The sequence below is a fragment of the Poeciliopsis prolifica genome, unplaced genomic scaffold, assembly GCF_027474105.1.
Source record: "Poeciliopsis prolifica strain line A6 unplaced genomic scaffold, Auburn_PproV2 SCAFFOLD006, whole genome shotgun sequence".
NCBI lineage: Eukaryota > Metazoa > Chordata > Actinopteri > Cyprinodontiformes > Poeciliidae > Poeciliopsis > Poeciliopsis prolifica.
Genome location: NW_026562381.1, coordinates 3,121,525 through 3,142,957, shown reverse-complemented (window position 1 = coordinate 3,142,957; position 21,433 = coordinate 3,121,525). Strand labels below are relative to the sequence as shown.

Genomic DNA, 21,433 nt, shown 5'->3' with positions numbered 1-21,433 from the left:
TTGTACCTTCAATGTAGGGCTTACATTTCTGCAATCTAGTAAATTTTTCATGATTCTCTGCCTGAGGAGTATATTTGTACTAAACATATGAAACTATAGATACACAGATTCATTTTTTTATTCTAGAATTTTATCCTTTGGAACTGTTTTCTCCAGCAATCTCATTGAGCTGCACATAACTTGTATTTTTGTCCTATAAGCTGTTAGATATCTAAATTTCTCTAGATTACATGGCCATTACTTTGAAAAAGCTCTTATGTAGTCCTCCTGTGTCCTTTCTCTTTATTTTCAAAACTCAAGCACACCCTGACTTGAATGTTTGGCATTAATATGCTGTGAACCATATCCCATGAGTTGTAACCTTAAATTTAATTACCCAGGAAACATACATGCAACCTATCAGGGATAAAGTGGAAGCACTTGCCTGAATGTTTAATATAAAACACCACAGATGTCTGAGTTAAATCACAGCTATCCATTCAAGCATGAACACTTAAGGATACTTTTTAAATAAAAAACAAAACATGACAATTAAATAAATATAAGTTCATCAGATTCTCATCTCTTGAAATAGTTTTTTTAAATCAGTTTCAGAAAAAGTATCAAAAGACTAGCGTTTCAAACCTGGATTAGGTTGTATTAATTATGGATTATGTTTAATCAGAAACACAACAAAAAAAAATCACACCAGTGTAACAGGACAGATGTAAGAAATTAATTGAGGAGATATAACAGTGATATATGTTCTTTCCACTGGGATAACTATTTCCTGACGTGTCTGTCTGATCTACATTTTTTAAATTCTGCCTTCCTGTGCAGCTGTACTATATGGCAGATATCTGGTCTTGCCTGGTAATCCATTGCGTTGAGATATAATTAGAGATCAGTCTCTAACTGGATTCCCTGACAGCTGTTGCTCATTTTTCCACTCTTGTTTTCTCTCTTTCACAGTTACATGTCCAAACAAAAGGTGAAATCATTAGTTCAAAAGGCTTTCAGTTAGTAAGAATGCTAAACTGAAAAGGAAGATCGCTAAGTGTCTGTTTCCGACTCGCTTGGTTGCTTTCTTGGAGCAAATGCTCAGCTGTTGCTGTGTGAATGGGCAGAAAGCTACAGCCCTTAGCTCTATGTTCAGAATGATGTAATGGGGAGCAATCAGTGAGCCAGAGCTCTAACGGTTCTGATCATCACAACAGGCTAGTGTCACGCAACCTCCCACATCTAATCTGGGCTTCTGACTGCCAAAACATTGCTTAATATGTCATAATCTTCTCATAGTTTCTCCTGAAATGCAAACACACACTCATCATGTACACCATGGGTTTGCACAGAGATTTGGCTCTTGTCATTTTCTCCCAGTCTGGTTCAAAATTGAGCCAGCAGTACGAAGACGAACCTGTTCTGACTCGTTGATGAGTATGAGTGTCTGTTTGTGACAGTTACTTTTGCAAGCTGGCAAAGCTCTAGACATGTAACACTGCAGCAGCTGGGCTGCTTGGGAACCACAGATTTGGTAATGTGATACAGGCTATGAGTGTTTGTTCTGATCGGTAAAGATGGTCCAGTCCAATTAATCAATCATTTTGGGTATAACCTCTTACTTGCTGTTTGGCTGACAGATCAGCTGAGTAGAAGAGCCTTAGAGAAAGAGGAGCTGACTGTGAAAAAGGGGAACTGGTATCCACAGTTCTTATTTTAGTGCCCACCTGGACGGCAACGTTCCAGTAGATCAGCATCTATACAAAGATGTATTCAAAGTATGCGCTCTAAGGATCAAGTGACTGTAGAAATCTGTACAGTGATTGAAAACTCTAGGATAAATTGTGCCTTGAGAAACATATTTTTTTATTTTCACTCACTAATTGTCCTTAACTTTAAGCTTTAAACCACAGTAGTCATCATGCAGCGACTATGTTTATTACAAGATATAACCAGCAGAAGTGTTTGAGTCATAAATGATTTTGGACTTCATGTCCACACTGTTTACATTTGGACAAAATCTATTCTGTTTTATAGAAATTTAAGAATTCAGGAATACATCAATACTGCAAAGAGTTAATTTCTATTTAACTGTTCCAGACACAAATATTAAAATATATGACTGCAGCGCTGCTTTTTTTTTTTGAACACTCAGAATTCTCATATTCAGAAGCATGTCTGGAGCCAACCTTGTACATAAAAATGGTTTGAAAAAACACCACCGTTTTAAGATTATACGAAATAACCAAAGTTATTCAATTGAAAAGAATTGATTTTATACATTCCAAATACACCAAAGCATAAAAAACAGAATAAAGTCTACAACATTTAGTGCTACTTAAGTAAGAAGTCCAATTTCTTGCCAAAGTATTATAACTGTTCAGACATTTTGTGACGTTAAAACAACAATCCCAGTGTATTTCATTCATATTTTATGTTACAATAGCAGATGAGTGGAAACTGTGACATGCACATGTTCTTTAAATATTTATTAAAACTGACAATGTGAAAAAATCCAGCTCCTCTGCCTCTTTCTTGTGGTCCTATTGCAATTTGCAGAAATATATCAGTGTCAGAAACTACCATAAAATGAAAATGTAACTATTTCCCATGCAAATTTCTTGTTCTTCATTCATTAAATGGGGATCCATGTCAATGTGACTGTGGCCCTGTATACATCTCACGATTTAATGCTTTTTAAATCTCTCCTGCAACTCTGAAAACCTCGCCCTGCTGCGCTTTTATTACTAGAAACAAACAGCAATCAAATAATCATCCAGCTTCTAACTCTAATTCACTGAGCACAAGGTTAATGGGTTTTTCACATAACAAGTTATCACATTTGCACTTAGTTTATTTTAAGTGAGGTGCAGCCAGAGAGCTCTCCAGAGAGCCTTTGTTGGTTGATGCGCAGAGTTATTCCCCAGTTTGTGTGCCCTTCGGACGCTGTGGACGCCATTGCATGCTGCCTTCCCCTTGCAGCTGTGCGACCTGCCACTAGGAGAAGGGGCATATGTTTTCCCAGACTGTTTTCCAGAGAAACAACACACACTGGCGTGCAGGTGCCAGTGTTTCTTCTGCAGCTGTGTAAGCCAGTTCCAGCCAGGCTTGCAGCCAGGACTGCTCATGGCACATTCCCCAGCAGCTGTGTCCCTGATGACAGGGAGAGCAATAAATGACAGAAGTAAGAGGAAAGACATTAATACAATTAACTTACCAGTAGACCAAAATACCAACTTGAACTTGTCATGTCGCTGGAAAAAGGGGTATTTTGTAAATTATCAGTTCTGAAAATTGAAAATGGAAGAAAGAGAATTTAGACAAAATGAAACAAATTTTTATTGGGTCCCAGGTTAAGGCAACTCGTTGAGCCTTTTTTTACCCCAGTATGAAAATTCGATGTTTTCAATTAATCTGAGACAAGAATGTAGAAAAAAAAAATTTGTAACTTAGAGGATTTAAAGGAGGGGTAAGCATCTCAAGATTTCCTGCAACATATTTAAGTAGTCTCCTCAATTTATCCAGTTCTGATAATGATCTGATTAATTGACTCAGGTGTGTAGAAGCATAGAAACATCTAAAAGCTGCAAATCCCTCACCTCTAGGACCTCTTGGTGTCAGATACTATACTCCCTTTTGGTGGCAAAAGCTGGATCAGGTCAATATTAGGCAGGTGGCAATACTCCTATGGTTGTTAGTATTTAAATATTACTTTCAGTTGAAAAAGATTTTAATGTGATCTTTCACATGTCTTCCATGAAGTAGAAATCCAAGAAATTTTTGTTCTGCACTGCAGAGAATAGCCAAAATGGAGTGGCAATGCTGTCATTTTCAGTGTAATTTCCCCGGATCTGTCCTAATCCGGCCCTTTTATGGAGGAAAGCAGAACAGTGAGTTCTCACTAGCTCTGTTATTCTGTGAAATTGTATTGCTAGGTCCCTCTTGAGCAAGAGATTGTAAATCTCAATGAGCTTTTTTATCAGGTTAAATAAAAGTTATTTGAAAACAATCTGCTTGCCAAGACCACGGAAGTCCACATCTGGATTTTTCTCTTCATTTTCATACAGATGTAAGGTTCCGAATCAGCTCTTTTCATTTTTTATGTCTCTAACTGGGATTCATTACAATTCACTATCATTATGCTTTCATTGATTTCTCTGTGGGCCGTCTTCACCAGGCACATGGCCTTCACAATATAACTGGGATACACTCTGGTAAGGGAACATGACCTATTTACCCACCCACTCCCATTAGTTGACTCATGTCTGCTGCAGTTTCATTTTCTGCCTAGTTGATTTGTTCCGCATGATGATTTTGCAGAAATAATCTATGCCAAACTGAAACCATGCAATTACAGTGGCACATTCACACACATTCTGATCGTTCTGTAAATATGTATAATCATTTTAATGATTATGTGTGGCGCCTTTACAATGAGAGATATGACCATTCACGGCTCACAAACCACGGATAATCTTCCTTATCTGTGCTGGGGCATCGGGAGCCTTCCTGCCGGGAAATAAAACAACCAACTTCTTCACTGAAAGCTAGAGTGTGTTACCAGACTAAAATTAGCTTCATTAATTTTCACATCCACTTTGCCTCACTGCACATTTGACCTCAGTGCATAATGTTCAGAGATATGCTGAGGCTAGTGAGGAGGTTACCATGAGGACACAGACCTGGTAAATGGCAAAGTCAATTCTACTCATTCATTGGCTGTCAAATTTTAGAGTCTCCAAGGTGTGCACAAGGTGTCCTTTGCTACCATTGCTTTATTAATGATAGAATAAAATATATGCAGTACTGTTTAGTTTTCGCTTTTAAAGCTTGCGCCAGTTACCTGAATTTTTTTATTTTTTCCATATAGTTTCCTTTGGAAACAACCTTTTGTTCTGTATAAGCTTTGTATCAGTTCCCACATTGGTGTAGTTTGTGCTATTTACAGTTCTCTTAGGTCATTGAAGGACACCCTTCTAAAGACTAGAAAAAGGGAATGAGCAGTTAAGTTGAACTTAAACATAAAAAATGTTTTATATAAGGCACAAGTTTAATTTAATGTAGTTTATTTGTGCAGCACCAATTTACAACAAATGTAATTTCAAGGCCTCTAATATTATCTTTCATTTTTTGATAACAGAACATGAACAAGTTTATATAGTTTTGTGATAAAGTGCAAAACAAAATATGTAGGATTTTGTTAGTAAGTTTCATGATCCCTGTCCAAGGTGATATAAGGTCTGAGATCAGGATCTTTTTATTACTAACTTGAAGGCTTAAGGGGAAATTTGCATTTGGTTTTAGTTCTGAGACACAGGGAGCCTCTGTAGCCTGTAGTTTCACATTTTTGTGCGTACTGCTTGGGGTAATGAATGCTATAGCATTATTCATTCCAAGCAGGCTGCTGTCTGAACTCTGGCCATTTCACACACCGTTTGGTGCCTCTGATTGGGATTTCTGTGCCATTACAGCCTAAGAACTTACACACACAAACACGGGGAAATACACACACACACACATAAGCACCAAGACCAGAGATCACAGTCTGTTAATGCTCGCAGTATGCTTCCCTGATAAATTATCAACTTCTTTTGCGGTGGAATTAACGAGCCACACTGTGCAGTCAAAGTTATATAAATATATGCACCAGTGTGTTTTCAGTGTTTAATTAAACCACAGTCTGGTTCCAGAGGGTTAAAAATGTACAAAGTCAAATAAATAAATACATCATGGCACTAATTAAATTCACCACAAAATGGAAAATAATTTTTTTTCAAATAATGTTATTAAATCATCAAAATGCAAAAGCACAGTATAACTTACTGAAGGTTAATTGAAGTATTTTATGATTTCATGCAAATACTTAAAATGTGAATTTGCAAATAAATGTCATCATTTTCTTATGCTGTTTCTTAAAAATTAAATTATTTATTGCATTTTATATTTCCATGGCATCAGTGGAGTACAGTATGATCACCATGCAAGCAACTGCTGTGGTCTTTAGTTATTCTTTTTTTTGTGATATGTAATTAGATAACTGCATAAAAATGTATGCTGATTTTTTAACAACAGTTTGGGGAATTAAGATTCATTACATTTTCAGTTTCAGAGGTGATCGTGGCCTCACTTACACTTTATGTCTCACATTTGCTGTAAGTTCCCAGATTCCAAACCTGTTAAGCGTTCAGCAGTGAACCACAATGGCTTTTTGTGTCATTTTCACACCAAACAGACCAAAAATGGCTGGCAGACGTGAATGTCCTCCGTTTGTGTGAGTTCTGGGTCTCACTGCCAAAATTAGCTTTTATAGACATATGAGACGGAGATGAATTACTTTCTCAGAGTGAAAAAAAGCCTTACAGTCTCCCAATTTGTGAGAGAAAATATGGCATTAACAAGCAGATAAAACACTTTGAAGGCAGTTGCTATACAAAAGGTTACAGGTTACAAGATAAATGCTGAGTGATCCCTGTGTTCCCATTTACTTCTGGCATTTTAAAGAGATAAAGAGCTGGAATTGGTGGTTTAATACTGTAATTTAAACTGGAGCAAAGATCAGAGATGAGGCTATAAATACACCATATTAAAAATAGTTTTGCTTTATGTTATTTTTGCCTTAGTTAAAACACCTTTCCTGACAATGAAACGTATTGCGTTTTGAGTTATTTAAAAATCAAAGTGGGTTTGAGAATATAACTGAACTTCTTCAGACTACAATAATCAAAGGCTTTTAGGCTTTTTGAAAAGATGCCGTCATGATGTTTCTAATCTTGAAGCATATTGAATGTAGATTCTGTGAGGTTTGTGTGTGTATTTAATGAAGAGAGTAAAATGTAGAGTTCTACATTAGCAGAGTCTGTGCTGTTTGTGTATGTGCAACTAGTAATGGGAGTAAAATAAAGAGTACCTTTGTGTTAGCAGAGTAAATAATTTTTGTTGTAACATCACCATCTTTAATGTATTTTCCCATATTTATGATTAGCTGACCGTTAGGGGCTGGAGAGTAAAGCCCGTCTATACACTCCATCACCTGAATTAATCAAAATATAGGTCAAACAGTTGTGCTGTCGGAGCCACTAAGAATTTGTCATGTGGAGGTGAATCTTTCTTAATGCAGAGAAAATGTCCACATAACATTGCATATGATGAAGAAACATTATTAACTCAATAAAACATAACTTAAGTAGTAGGTGCATAGGTGTGTAAACATTAAGGCTCAAATAATGTTCTTTAAGATGAGAAATAACACTGATGTAGAGACTCATTAAATCAATGGAAATGTGTCATGACCACAATAGAAACTAAAGGTTCCTTAATGTTACAACAGTATCACAAGTTTCTCAAGAAGGTCATGACCCCAGAGGTCACTGCACCAAATGATCAAAAACAAGTGAGAAATGGAAACTTATGCAAAACATGCTAATATTTTTTCGAGTTACAATTTAAGGAGAAGTTGAGCTTTTCCAATGATAAGTTTAGAGGAGAATTAAAAAACGTTTTTACACTTTATTCTAAAATATAACCTACTGATGGGTTTCTCTGTTGAGTTTTGTGACAGAAATCCTCAGGGATTGTTGTCTGTTGTCCGTGCTCGTGGTTGAGCTGTTTGCCCACAAAGCTTTACAGTTTATTATATGAACCAGAATAAATGATGGGCCTCATATTCTCCCGTTTCAATCTTCTAACTCATTTTTTCTACGCTATGAATGCAGCACTGTTTTAAAACGAGCAGGACACTTTCCCTGAGCGACTGACGGCTTTCTCTTTCTCTAAAAACCCAACCCCCCATTCCCAGTGTGCAACATGGACTCTCCACCCCTTCTTTCTCACACACCCTCTTACGTATGTGCTGTATCCATGGTAATGTGTGGTACCATCACAGAGCTGCTGGATGAGCACGCCGTAAGCTGCTGTTGTCGTGGATGTGCCAAATTCATGGCACACAAGGAGCAGAGAAGAAGCACATTGTTGTCAAGGGGCTGAACGACCAAAGCAGCTACCTTTTACGCTATTCTGCATTTTTCAGTATTACATTGTCATTTATCCACCACCATGTATCACCACAATGTGCGTCCTGTTCAAGTATTTAGGAGATATTCTCAGATGTGATTTAATTTCGCATAAACCACTGTGATAGTTAATAGGAAAAATCTTGAAAGCATCTTTTTCCAATTAATAAACAGCAAGGTTATTGAGTTCTTTATAAACTGAGAACTTAATTAACCTCAAGTTGCTGTATTTACAATCTTAAATTGCTTAAAAGAGGGAATATGTAAAACTGCAGTCTTCCTGTTCTTCTTTGCTGATGTTCTGCTCTCTAGTGGCTATTACAGGTGATGACAGGCATGTTTAAAGAAATAAGGGTCGTCCTCCCTTGGGTGTACCTTCAGGTAAAAATGTTTGTATTTTGTAAAAGTTGTGTAGAGACAGGAACAAAAAGCTGAAGCTACAAGTGAAAATAAGATGGGGTTTCTTTAGAATACTTTCTACATTTACAAAGAATAAACAATAATGTGTCTCATTTAACTGGTGGAAATATGAAGTTTATTTTCCTTAAACTCATTTTCTGTTGTTTAGGCTAAATGACTTCTCTGAACTTAGTGTGGTTACATGCTGGGTTCAATCAAAAATGGATGCTTTGAGCTGCTCCTAATGATTTTTTTTACTCTCCCGCGGCGTGTATGACTGTGTGCGTATAGTACAGTAAATGCAGCCCCATGAGGCCGCAGCAGACTGGCATTCTGGGGCAGTACAGTAATTAATATATCTATGGCACATTGCTGCACAAGCAACACACATACCACATGTAGGAATTTTCTATGTTTGCTCAACTCCTTTTGCAGGCTGTATATGCTGCAGAGTTTTGGATCATTGACCCGCCACACAACCAAAGTACTTTTTTCTTCTATTGTTGAGATATAAACTCATTTTCAAAAGAGTAATTTTGCTGTATAGGGTCATTGAATTTTCTAAACGCTTTTGTTGTTGAAATTGCCAAGACTTGCCCAGGCTTAATTTCGACCTTTTGAAACACTGCAGAAGACCTTTGTTTTCTTCTAAAACTAGCCAACACAAACAACCCTTCCAGATTTTAGATAATCAACAGGTACCTGGTTAGATTTGTGAATTGCAGGCTTCTTGTTTTCTGAATATTGCAAGCGTAGTTTCTTCCTATGTAGTTTTTGGGGGATTTTTTGTCACATTTTAAATGCTTAACTCACATCACTGTTGAAGAGGATGTTCTGACTCTGTCTTCCGAGCTGTCAGTGATAAAGCAGTAATTCTTTCGGAAGGCCAAACTGTCTGCTTGAGTGATTGTCTGAATTTATCAGTCATGGGGATGACTGATGCAAAACCTGGGATAAGTGAATCAAGTCATCTCGGTGTGTTTGCAGGGGACAGAATCTGATTTTAAATGCAGGGTTGCCAAATGGGAGCACAAGCATTTCTTCATTACAGGTGTTTCACTGTAGTGAAAACGTAAATAATTTAATGCAAATATGTTACAATTTAAATATGTACTTTTACAAATATAAAATTTGGACCAGGCTCTAATTTTCACATGAATCTTTATATTGACAAATCTGTAGGTTTAAAAAAATAAGAGTTTTATTTGAAAGATTTTACTTTAGAGTTGTACAGTTGACCAGTAGACTCAACTGCACTGATGAACATGCCCTTTGCAGGAAGTTGCCAGGCTGACATTTAACACATTTCACATGAGCTTTACTGCATGTGGACAGAACCGTTAACACATCACTGTCCAGCTCTCTCACAGCTCTCCAGTCTTCTCTGTCCAAACTGTAAAGAAAGTGTTTAAAACATCAAATTAAACTTGACAGGGTACTGACTGAGGTTATTTTTGTAAATAAAATTTAAAAAAAAACTAACATCATCTGTCATAATAGCTTAAAATCTATTCCTGTATCTGCCCTGGAAAAAAATGCTGTCACATGTAAAAGGAAAAATGTTTTTGTGGTTGTTCTTGGTGTGAAGATCACCATAAAACCTGAGAAGGAAAAACAACTAGATTTCTAACATTTTAATAGCTTTGTTACTTTGACACTTTGAATGTCCTTTCTGTGGTACATATAATAGTAGGAAATCTACTTTCTGAGAACAACTTAAGATAGAATTAAACAGTAATAAGCAAAATGTCTAGAACTGTACAAGATTTAATTTTATTCTGTCCTGGAATTTTTTATCATTTCTGTACTTAATATTATCTTCTTTGACCCATCTTGAAGTATTCATATTGACACAAAGATGGGATTTTACATTCTTACAGAATTTTCTTTGCATTCTGCAGGTTAGTTTATTCTGTTAATTAAGGTTAGTTTCTAATTTATATCTAGAGACCTTTCACCTGTTTGTAAAACATCTGAAATTGTGTTGGATTGGTGGCATCTGTGAACATTTTCTTTCTTTTCATTTTTATATCAACTTTCAAGTCATGTGATAGATTCTGATTTGGATTAAGGTCTGGAGATTTTTTGCTTTAATCTGCATTTTTATAGTAGCGCTGAGTATTTATTCAGGGTCATTTTCCTGTTCAATTTGAACTCCCATCATCATCTGGACTTTTGAACCCACTGTCAGATCTTCTTCCAAGATTATCATGAGCTTTCTAAGTGACATGCTTAATTTTTCTGCAACAGTTTTTCACATTGAGTGCCAGAATGGCCTCATTTGACATAAATGTTTTCTTCTACACATTTTCTGAGTATCCTACATGGCCAGTCTGCGGACAGGACTTTCTGTGACTTTTTTTAATGACTTCCTTCTTGACACTCCCATGAGTTCCAGATCTCTGCAACTCCTCCAGAGTTACAATGGTTTCCTGGCTTCTTCTCTGATTAATGTGTTTTTATAGCTTGCCAGTTTAGGTGGACCCATGTAGATTTGTGCAATATTCTTTTAGTTTTTGGATAATGGGTTGAATCACTGAGAGCTATTGATAGAAAACTCACAGTGATATTGTTTTAAGCCTAACTTAAAACAACTGCTTAAACTTCTCTGAACTTTTTTCCTCACCTTTCTGGTGTGTTCTTTGGTCTTCATGAGGTTTGTTCAGCAATAATATCTAAAAAAAAAAAAAAAAAAAAACAAAAGCCCTGAGCCCTTTGCAAAACAACCTTCATGTATTTATATCAAGATGTGCAGTTGCTGACATTTTATTTCGGATTCATTTATCTTTTAGTATGTGTTTGTTTTATCTCTTTATTGTGGCTCTTTCATGTTTCTGGAATAAAGGTAATGATGATGAGTTATGCATATATACACTGTCTGCACTTCATACTTATATTTTAATTGTACGGCATTTTGAAAACATTGTTTCCACTTCCTTCCAATCCCAAATTATGAACTCAGCACAAGAACACAACAAAAATGACATGTTGAGGTTATCTTGTGTTTCGAGGTAATTACTGAAACAGTATAGGAACATAAATACGGTTATTTTAACGACAATAATAAAGTTCCAATCAGCAACCAAGAAAAATTGATTCAATTGCGCCATCTAGTGTTCAAAACAGTACATAATTCTCAGAGTACACACACCACAGATTACTGCTGCTAAATCATCCAATCTGGGTTTACCACGGGGTCAAACTCTTCAAAACACTGAACATCAAGGTGCATATTTGAAGGTAGGTTTTTGTGAACATTGTCTTACAATAACATTTTGCGGAGGTCACTTTTTTATGAGTGTTATGACTTAATAGGATAAAACTGCCAAAGAACAGAATCGTCTTTGCAAAAAGCATTCAGCCTAATGTGAAGAATCACCATTGTCTCGTCGATATGTTCAGCCAAAGTGGAAATGCCTGAGTAACCAGTTTAGTCAGCGCATTAACGGATCATTTTACATCATTTTTGTAACATGAGAGCAAAGTCTTCAGTGCCCCAAGAAGGAAGTAGACAGTCGCAGCTCACATTTTCGTTCACTTTTCTCTAATCTGCTCTCTCCTCCCACCACCACTAACCTCTCCATCTGAACCCAACAACACACAGAACTGTGTTTGCTGGAACCAAAACGACGACTAAATGAATCTTTAATGAGCGTTTTAGAACTTATAATGGCATGTCGCTAATGTCCTGTAATGATCCTTCCTGTTGATGGCCACGCCTCGATGCTTTCTCCTCCACTGCGCCTGTGACAGTTCTCTGACAATCCTTTGATCTTTGGAGAATCGAGTCTCTTCTTTTTCTCTTCTGCAGCATTTTTACAACTAGTGCAAGTATAAAAATATCTGCTCTTCTGGGGAAAAAAAGATGACTTTTCCTCTGAGAAAATCTGTTTCAGGTAGGTTATTTATTCTTGATGTTAGATTTAAACTGCTCATGGTTCTTTTTTAATTATGTATTATGCGTCTGAAATCTGGTTTCCTTGCAAAGACTTGGTTGTCGTGCATAAAGAAATGTCAGGCATCATGCTGCATATGCATTTCTTTGTTTTATTTTATTTTATTTTTTTATTTTACTCTGAAATCAACTCTTGGTTTAGTTTTGGTTGCTGTCCAGGGTGCTGAAATTAATCTTTGCATTCAATTTCTGACAGTTTTTGCTATTTGCATAGATTTTAGTGTGAATGATTCTTATACCAGTTTTATCTTTGTTGAAATCTCAACTTTAGCTCCCTTTGATTGTCGTGTTTGAAGTTTATGAAGCTTCTTGTGTTATTTATGACAGTTCCTAACCATAAGGTGTGGCGTTCCTATTTCTTGAAAAGGTAAAACAAACAAACAAACAAAATATCTATAAATAAATAAATAAATAAAATGGTCAGTGTCACTTTTGGTCTTACAACTGTAGATGGCACCATTGGTTAATTTTTTAAAAGTGTCCAGAGGGAAGTGCAGGTAACCTGGTGATGTTTGGATATGGCAGAATCAAACCTTTTAAGGTGGAATTTATTACGTCTCATTATTGTTCAGTGCACTTTTTAAAATCCTAGCTTGTTTTAGGGCAATTTTAAAGTACCATAAACCCACAAATGTGTTCAAATAAAGTCTCTTCTGTTTTCTTACTGTTTTTACATGTCGTATTAATGACGTTTATTTCTTAGTTTCTTTAAAATATTAAGGTTAGGATGCTTGCAATTGTCTTCAAACAAAATTTACTACAATGTTCTGCTCTGTCAGAGCTGTTTGCCATTTTAATACATGACAATCTGTGACGTTCCTTTTCCCCTCGTTTGGATTTATTCACTTCATTATCCGCCCTTTTCTTTTCTTTAGGTGCTCAACATGAAGCATGTCACATGACAGCTTGTGTTTTGTTAGTGGTGATGTTTCTGGTCTGTGTTTGTGTCTGTACTACGCGGACCGACCGTCTCCCCTCCTCCCCGCTGCTCAGTCTCCAGGTTGCTGTAGGTGGGGACGCGTTGAGCTGCACGTTGAGCTGCGCGGCTCACTGGGTTTGCGCTTCACGCCTATTTACTGATTCAGCATGGGGCGCTGCCTGCGACTCTACCTGGGGTTGCTTCGCTCCAGCAAACTGTACCGGGAAAACAAACACAAACCGGATCTCCGAAGTGATTCATTCACGTCCTGTGCTGTGAATTTTTAAGTGTCTTTCTCTCGGTGGCACTTTCACAGAGAGATTAAGGGGAACAGTGAAAGGCTGCAAACAGGTGTTTTCCACCCACTGCGCTTCATTCACCAAACCGGTTACTATGCATGTGCGCTGCTCTGCTGCTTTAGTGGGACTAAGACGGGGTTTGGGCTGTTTTGTGTTAGGAAGATGATCCTGTTGGAAGAACATGCACCGCGCTTTGGTGAAAGTCTTTTTGCATCTTCTTATGGACCGTCTAATTTTTGTTTATCAAACTTGACGTTTTTCTCGGAGATACACCGGACAACTCCTGAATAACGCATGGATTCGTGTAAAATGATCCTCTAGGAGGTTATTCGAGCGAGCTGGCTTTACCTCCCCTCTGGGACTATTTCATTTCACTGTTTGATGCACTTTGCGAAATCTTCATCTCGAGCATCATCGCAGTTGCCTCAGACTTTCTTTAGCGCTGCGCCTGGAAGTTTTTCCTGCCAGAAGCCACTGTTCCGGATTCATCCACTCTCCTCTGGAAGTTTTCTTCCCCACACCGCTGCCAAACTGGCTATGGCGGCGGCTATCGCCAGCTCCCTCATCAGGCAGAAGAGGCAGGCGAGGGAGCGGGAGAAGTCAAATGCCTGCCGCTGCGTCAGCAGCCCCAGCAAAGCCAAAGGCAGCAGCTGTGAGAAACCCAACCGGCTCAATGTCTTCTCACGGGTCAAACTCTTTGGTTCCAAGAAAAGACGAAGGAGAAGACCAGGTCTGTTGTCAGGATGCGTGACCTCCCTTTCGCCTTTGACAACTATATATCAATAAGATAATTTGCATAAAAAGCGTTCAGTGTTTAACGAGCCTCTGCAGAGAAAATTACCAAATGATGCTTCAGTTTATTCAAAATTATTGAACTGATTCTAAGTAATTTATATCTAACTTCTACCGTAGCCCTAAAATAATATTTATTCTTTTAAATGTAAAATAATGAATGTATGTATTTTCTATTCCTGTTACCAGTGACATTAGTTCACATTTGTTGTGACAAAACCAAACTTTTAAAGAGTTCCTGATTCCATAATTTTGGAGAAGCACCTGGTGACTGAAATTGGTTGATTCCCCCTTGATCAGCCCCCATCGGTGATACATGCAAAAAAAAAAAAAAAAAAAAAAAAAAAACAGGTTTTGTTTATTCAGCAGCATACTTGAGTATGATCTTTTATGTTTAAAGAATAGATATTTTCCTCTTTGTATTTTTGCGCTTTTAAAAAAGTTAATTACAATCTTGAGGTCTGTTGTGTTGTGCAGTTCTAACAGGACACCCACAGTTGTTAAATAACTTTGCTTCCATTAAGAGCTGTAAATAAGACATAGACTGTCATAAACTTTTTGTAAGTTGCAGAGAAGATGGATGAAAAGAAAGTTGGATATCCATCTAAGAAGCGTTAGCTTTGTATCCATTATCCAGATCTGACGACCATACAAAACAGATCACACCACTGAAAGAAAATTATTTTTGTTTTCATTTATTATTCTACTTAAGTTAATGTATCACAGGTACCTTTTTTTTTGGGGGTGGGGGGTGAGGGGTAAAGAAACTGGTTAGTTTTTTAATCTGACATGGGATAGGGAAAGATCCAATTAAGCAAATAATTCTGTTTGAAAGCCAGAAGTATATTTTCTTGTGTTGTGTGTACATGTGCAAAAGTTGTCATTTTTGCAGGAGTTACCATCAAGGTTTACATTTTTAAAAGAGAGAAATCACAGCACAGTTGTATTTTTATTTTTATTTTTTGCGTTTATATTTAAAACACTTTCTTCATTTTAAAGCCTGGAAGGTCATGCTTCAAATGCAACTGTGAGTTATCTCTGGATAAACCAGCTTCTTCCCACTGTCCAAAAACATGACTGTTAGGGTAACTGGTTTCTGTAAATTACCCTATGAGTGTGTGTGTGCATGGTTGTTTGTTTCATGTGTCTGTGTTGCCCTGGACTGGTAACCTGTCCAGGATGTACCCTGCCTCTCGTTCAGTCATTGCTGGAGAACGGCATCAGCCTCTCTGCAAGCCTACATGGACATTCAGGGATGGATTAATTTGCTTACGTTTATATAACTGTTCAATATAAAATGTCTGCACCATCCATTATCTTCCATAAATGGAGAAAATGATGAGGCTTAAATAATTTTCAGTCTCAGAAGCACAGCTAGTCATCAGACTTTAAAACATGGATATTTTTAGAGCTCAGTAACTCAACTAAATATAAAACACATTTACAATTACAATTAAAGTACAATGTCATTCTTGGCAAAGGTAACTTCAGTAAAGCCACAATGGTTTCACTAAAATACAAGTAGGACAAAAGAATAGATGAAAGGTGTGGTTGACCACTAAAAAAAACAAAAACACTCCAGCAGAGACACTAACCAGATAATGGAGGGCACTTAGCTCTAATTGGACATTCGTGATGTAACACAGCACTAACAGGAATAAATACAGCTTTCTATTCCCCTTCATGTGAACATCTGTGACATGTGACCAAATTAAAAACAGGAGATTAACATTGCAGTAATTTAGCTGTGATGACGTGCTAATGCACCAGTCTGATTACATCACAATATTCCTGCTATAGTGCCTTAGTGTGGACTTTCACAATGCAGGTGAAAGTGAAAAATTAATGCAATCTTTCTTGGTTAAAAGTTATAAATAAAAGACTTAATACTGATGATCGCTAAATGATCATCAGTATTAATTTGCTGTTAATTCTGTTCAATTTAGAGGGCCCAGTAAAAACAATCTCAAGGTTTTTTTTTTTTTTTGACAAACTTGGTCACCGATTATTATGACTTTATATAATCATCACCTTATTTTATACTTTTTTCTTGCATAAAGTCTGAATTTTTAAAGAGTTTGAGATTCATCTTCTCTCCACATTTGATATTTAAAAATACGATTAAGTGTAATTTTTGTCTACTGTTTGCCAAATTTCCGTGCACTCCTCTTTAAGTTCATTGTGGTGCATGACATTTTATTACATATTTAAAGTAAAAAGCTTAAAGCAACATGTTATGTCTCAATTTTGGAACCATGTTGTAAGGTTAAACGTAATTTTAGGAATCTTCTTGCAGTGATATTAATATATTTTTGGTCACATTCATTTTTTCTTGAGGTATTTTGATGATAAAACATATGTCAATTTATTGGAAGTGGAGAAAAAGACAAGTTGAGATGAAAAATAAATAAATAAAAATTCAGCCGTCTCTGACAGCTGGAGTGTTACATGTCCGTGGCCTGAGTCGGTTTTACTTTAGATAGGCTTTGCTCTTGTCCATCTGTGGTCTTTTTCCTTTGAAGTCGTGCCGCTGGGGCTCCCTTTTTAGTCCACTGAGTTTCATAGTAGAAATAACAAAGGACTCATCAGTGCTCATTGATTTCATGACCAAAACATCTCGAATCAAACGAATTCCTAATAATTACACGATGCTTATATACATTGAGTCATTTAATTAATGATTTATTTTGACTTCACTTAATATGGAAGTCTAAATACATACAAATAAATGTTTTTATTCCTTCTATAGAAAAGCCCATAGCAAGTAGATTGCTTCAGCTTGGATTGTTGCTGTTTTATTTGGAGATTTAAAATGTGTCTGGCTCTCTAAGTTAATCTAAATAATCAATTTGCTCATTTTAAGCCTCCTAGCTCTAGCTAGATTTTACAGTAGTGATTTTATCTGGTTGTAGTGCTATTTATATTAATGATGCGCTTTAGAGTTGCACAATATATTCAGTCACAGACATCATCTTGGACTATTTGGATGCTATTTTTGTTATGCTGGAATATTTTCAGTACAATTAATTTACATCTTCTTCTTACACCCGAAGTGCAGTGTGACTTGATGATCTTGGTGATTAAAAAGTAATAGAAAAGTAAAGATATGTGGATTATTTGCCACTATCATAAATCACTGCAATATTCATTTTGCAATGCATGTTTTCTAAATTTTGCATAACTCTAGTGTTCATTTGATTCTTCTGTTCTCGTGTCTCCTGTGGTCCACAGAGCCCCAGCTGAAGGGGATTGTAACGAAGCTGTACAGTCGACAAGGCTTCCACCTGCAGCTGCAGGCAGATGGAACTATCGATGGAACAAAAGAGGAGGACAGTAGTTATAGTAAGTTCCTAATGCTCTGTTTCAATTATGTTTTCTCTTCTACATGCATCCAGATGACAAAATAAGGATCCAGAATAAAGTTTATCTCATCTGTATCAACTGTATAAAGACCATCAGTCAGTCAGTTCACGTTGAATGACTCTGATCTGGGAAATTATATTTTCTCTTATTCAGTAAAGCCATCAAAATTAACCATTTTTAAATTTGTTATTTTACAAGCACAATAATGCTGTGTACTATTATTATGCACTTTACTTTCAATTTAAATATGATTTGACATATCTGGAATAAATTTTTATGTTTCGGATCTTAAGGGAAATTAATTACATTTAGTCAAAGTTTGAATTGTTGTGTCAAAATCTAAGAAACACCTGGAACTCTTTATCATCCAATAAAAGCCTGATTGGTGCATCTCTACAATTGGATGCACCACAGGCATCCCTGGAGTTGCTATACTTCCCTACATTCCATCAATTATAACTTTCAGCTCAAGTTGCAGAGACAATTCAATTTTCAGTGTTTCATTCATTGTATTCAGCAGCATTCAAACTGAGCAAATAGGTCATTATTCAGAGCAAAACAAAAGTTTGTTTGAGCACTTCAAGTGGCTCATTACTGAGAAGCACTTTAATTTCTTCTGATTAATCACTGTTGAAAAACCTGAACTTGGGTCACGACCATCATCTTCCTCTCCTACACTCTGCGTGAAAGACAGAAAGAAACAGCTTTGTCTTATAGCATGCGATGATGCATTCCTGTTGTAGCCGCAACACCCACCAGCTCTTTGTTTAATAGTTGAAACAGGAGATGAGTGGAGGGAAAACAGCAAAGCCACTTGTCTGGTAGCATTGCAGCAGAAATGGATCACCTCCAAATTAGAAAGTACAATAAAAGCCTTGCTTGATGGGGCAGTGCAGTGCTTTAATAAAATTGTATTTATTCAAAATAGTAATTTAGCAAAAGGATAGATATTTGATCTAACAGTTATCTATGCTAAGTAGACTGCAACAATGAAAAGAAAGGTAAAATAACACAGAGAACCAATTAGCAGAAGTTGGCATAAAGATACAGAAAGAATATCTCAGTGTCTTAATCTTGCATATTCCACCTATTACACCCTCCTTATGTAGCAAGCATAGCACACACAATTTACTTGGACTCCGTGTTTTATTAGGTTGCATAATAACTGGCCGGCATCAGCACAAAGTAGTTTGTCAAAAGAAAATTAAAGAGCGCTGCTGAACATGGAGGAGAAGGAGTGAAGCTCTTTGCGCTGCTCCAAAAATAGCGCTGTTAGGCACTGGGTGCGCTTGTCTCCATGGTGACGGAGAGCGCGGTCCTGGTGGTGTCTTGTGATGGTGGGAGAGGACCTCCTCAAACATACACACGCACAGAGAAATACGAGGAAGGATCTGATCTTTGCTACAGAAGCAGGCTGAGCCGACGGATTCTCGCCTCTTCTCTATTTCTACATTTTTATCAGCTGGGGATGTGATAGGAAAAGCTAAATAAATGCTGTTGTATTCTCTCTCTCAACCCAGATATTCAGTTGCATTGCATCACAACTATTTAAACTGAACATCTGGAAAAATACCGAAGCAAAAAAAGCTGCGTTTGTTTACTGATGTTCAACCTATTTTTAAATTAAAATTTCAACTTTTTTGAACTCCAAAATTAAACCTATTGAAGTTTTGCGGAGTCTCATAACCAGACTGTTTTAAAAACCACCCTGTTGTTCTACGCTGTGTTTTGCACAGAGGGACCCTCTGCTATTGAGAAATGATTTCTTTCTGGAGGCGATGGCACGGTGATGCTTACTGGAAACTGCATCCCTGTAAACAAGCGGAGAGAGAAGGATGGTGCCAGTTAATGTTAATTCAATGTTTGGAAGCGTTGCCAACATGGACTGAATGGTTTTGTTCTTTTCCTGTTTTGCCTTTTCTAAAACTACCACCAAATGCCAAAACAGATAATCAAGATCATTGTCAACTCTTCCTTCTGAATGGCTCGGTTGAAATTCAACTGGAGAAATCAAGTTCAATGGAAGTAATCTCAGATGGAGCGATGAAGGGAAATTAAAATCAAGTGGAATTGGGTAGGACGACAATTCAGTAATAAACATCTAATATCTCATGTTCATTGTGTTTAACTTTGTTACAGTGATTGCACTGTACACAGTCCAAAGGTTTGAAAGCAATATATATATATCATTGCATAAAAAACAAAAACATAATTATTATATTGCTTGCCACTTATTCAAATACATTATTCTGATGATCAGATATTTGTGTTTTTCTTTCTTACACCATCTTTTGCTTTATCACTCGCATGGAACCAATACAAAATTCAAAGAGTGAATTTGTTTTTACTTTTGCATTGAATTGGGTTTCTTAAAAATCTTCTTTGCCCCAAAGCCAAGCCTTTCTTTTCTGATGGACATTTTTGATTAAGCGAAATGCACATTAGTCGTAAAATACTGTATCGTAACCGGCAAGAAGAAAAAAAAAAATACTGGGGATTAAAGTCCCAACTTTCACCTGAGAATCAAGAACACTAGCCGGGTGTTGAAATATGAGCAGCAACGATATTTAAAAGTTAAAAATGTTGTCTTTGCTTCAGTGTTAGGTTGGATTTGTTGTTACACAAGCCATAAGGTATCACCACACAAGATTCACCAACATAATCTTATTCCATTAATCAGATTTTGGTCCCTTTCAAACTTTTATAAAATGTTAAAAATGTGCTGTGCATTTTGCCTCTGCCTTTTTTAACTTTGTTAGTTTTGGTAAGCTATATGTTTTTGCTTTTAGCGGATATTTTTATCCAAATTGAAAGAGTCCATATCAGTGCAGGTAATATTAAAGGTAACTTTGATTTGCTTAAAGCAGAAGACAGTTAGGTTTTGAAACAGTGCAAGCATAGAGGGTAGAGCAGAAACAGGGTCTAGGAAAGCACAGAACTACTTTTTTTCAAACTCGGGAAATGATTATGGGAAATATTTATCAATTTATTTATTCTCGTGAGTTTTTTATTAGGAAATCAGGAAAAGAGTATGGATGTACTCCTTACACTCTGGGAAATTTTCAGATGGTTATCTCAGGATTACTACTTGAACTTAAAATAACATCTGTGATAAAGGCACACACTTCTGATTTTATCTCAGTGAACCTCTGAGTTTTTTCTTCAAATCTTTTTAATAAGTAATACCTTAGTTTTAATGTTGTAAATTTATGCCTGGAATAATGAAAAAATATATTTTCTCACAAATTCACAACTTTTCAACAGACATCTTCACAGTTTGTTATAGAAAATATGTAAAATTGATTAAAAAAATTATTTGACTCCAGTCAGTCTACTTTATTTTTCTCACTTCTACATTGGCTCTTACACTATTACGTTAAAAATGATGTCTCACGTTTACATTTGCTCCAGTTCAACATTTCACAGCTACTCGTTTGAACTGTAGCTATTGTTGGCAGGTTCAGGTTGATCGTCACATTGAATCGGTCATGACTGTTTATGTGAGTAGGTGGAACAGAGACGATCATGAAAGCTGTCCCTCAGGCCACCCTTCTCTTTCTCATTCCATCCGTGCAGCAGGCTGTCCGTGCGTGGGTGGCAGCCCTGTCACTCTTCAGCGTGCTCAGGTGTTTCAAGGAGCCAGAAAGTAATTGAGTCTCCCCACCATCCTTTTAAAAATCTCCATCAGTGCTCCGGCTGGTAATCCCTCTGAAATGCA

At 36.8% G+C, this 21,433-nt stretch overlaps 1 protein-coding gene across 5 annotated transcripts in view; it reads left to right on the top strand.

The window, feature by feature from the left end:
- The window catches only part of LOC129360514 (fibroblast growth factor 13), a 92,989-nt gene that overhangs the window by 52,612 nt on the left and 18,944 nt on the right, over positions 1-21,433 (top strand). For 3 of the 5 annotated variants that reach the window (XM_055030811.1, XM_055030812.1, XM_055030813.1), the window contains one exon: positions 17,584-17,694. In XM_055030811.1, the coding sequence (XP_054886786.1) occupies positions 17,584-17,694 (111 nt within the window). Of the gene's footprint in view, positions 1-11,986; positions 12,284-13,351; positions 14,291-17,583; positions 17,695-21,433 lie in introns of those variants that run through there. The other 2 variants (XM_055030815.1, XM_055030810.1) reach the window with 2 other exon arrangements.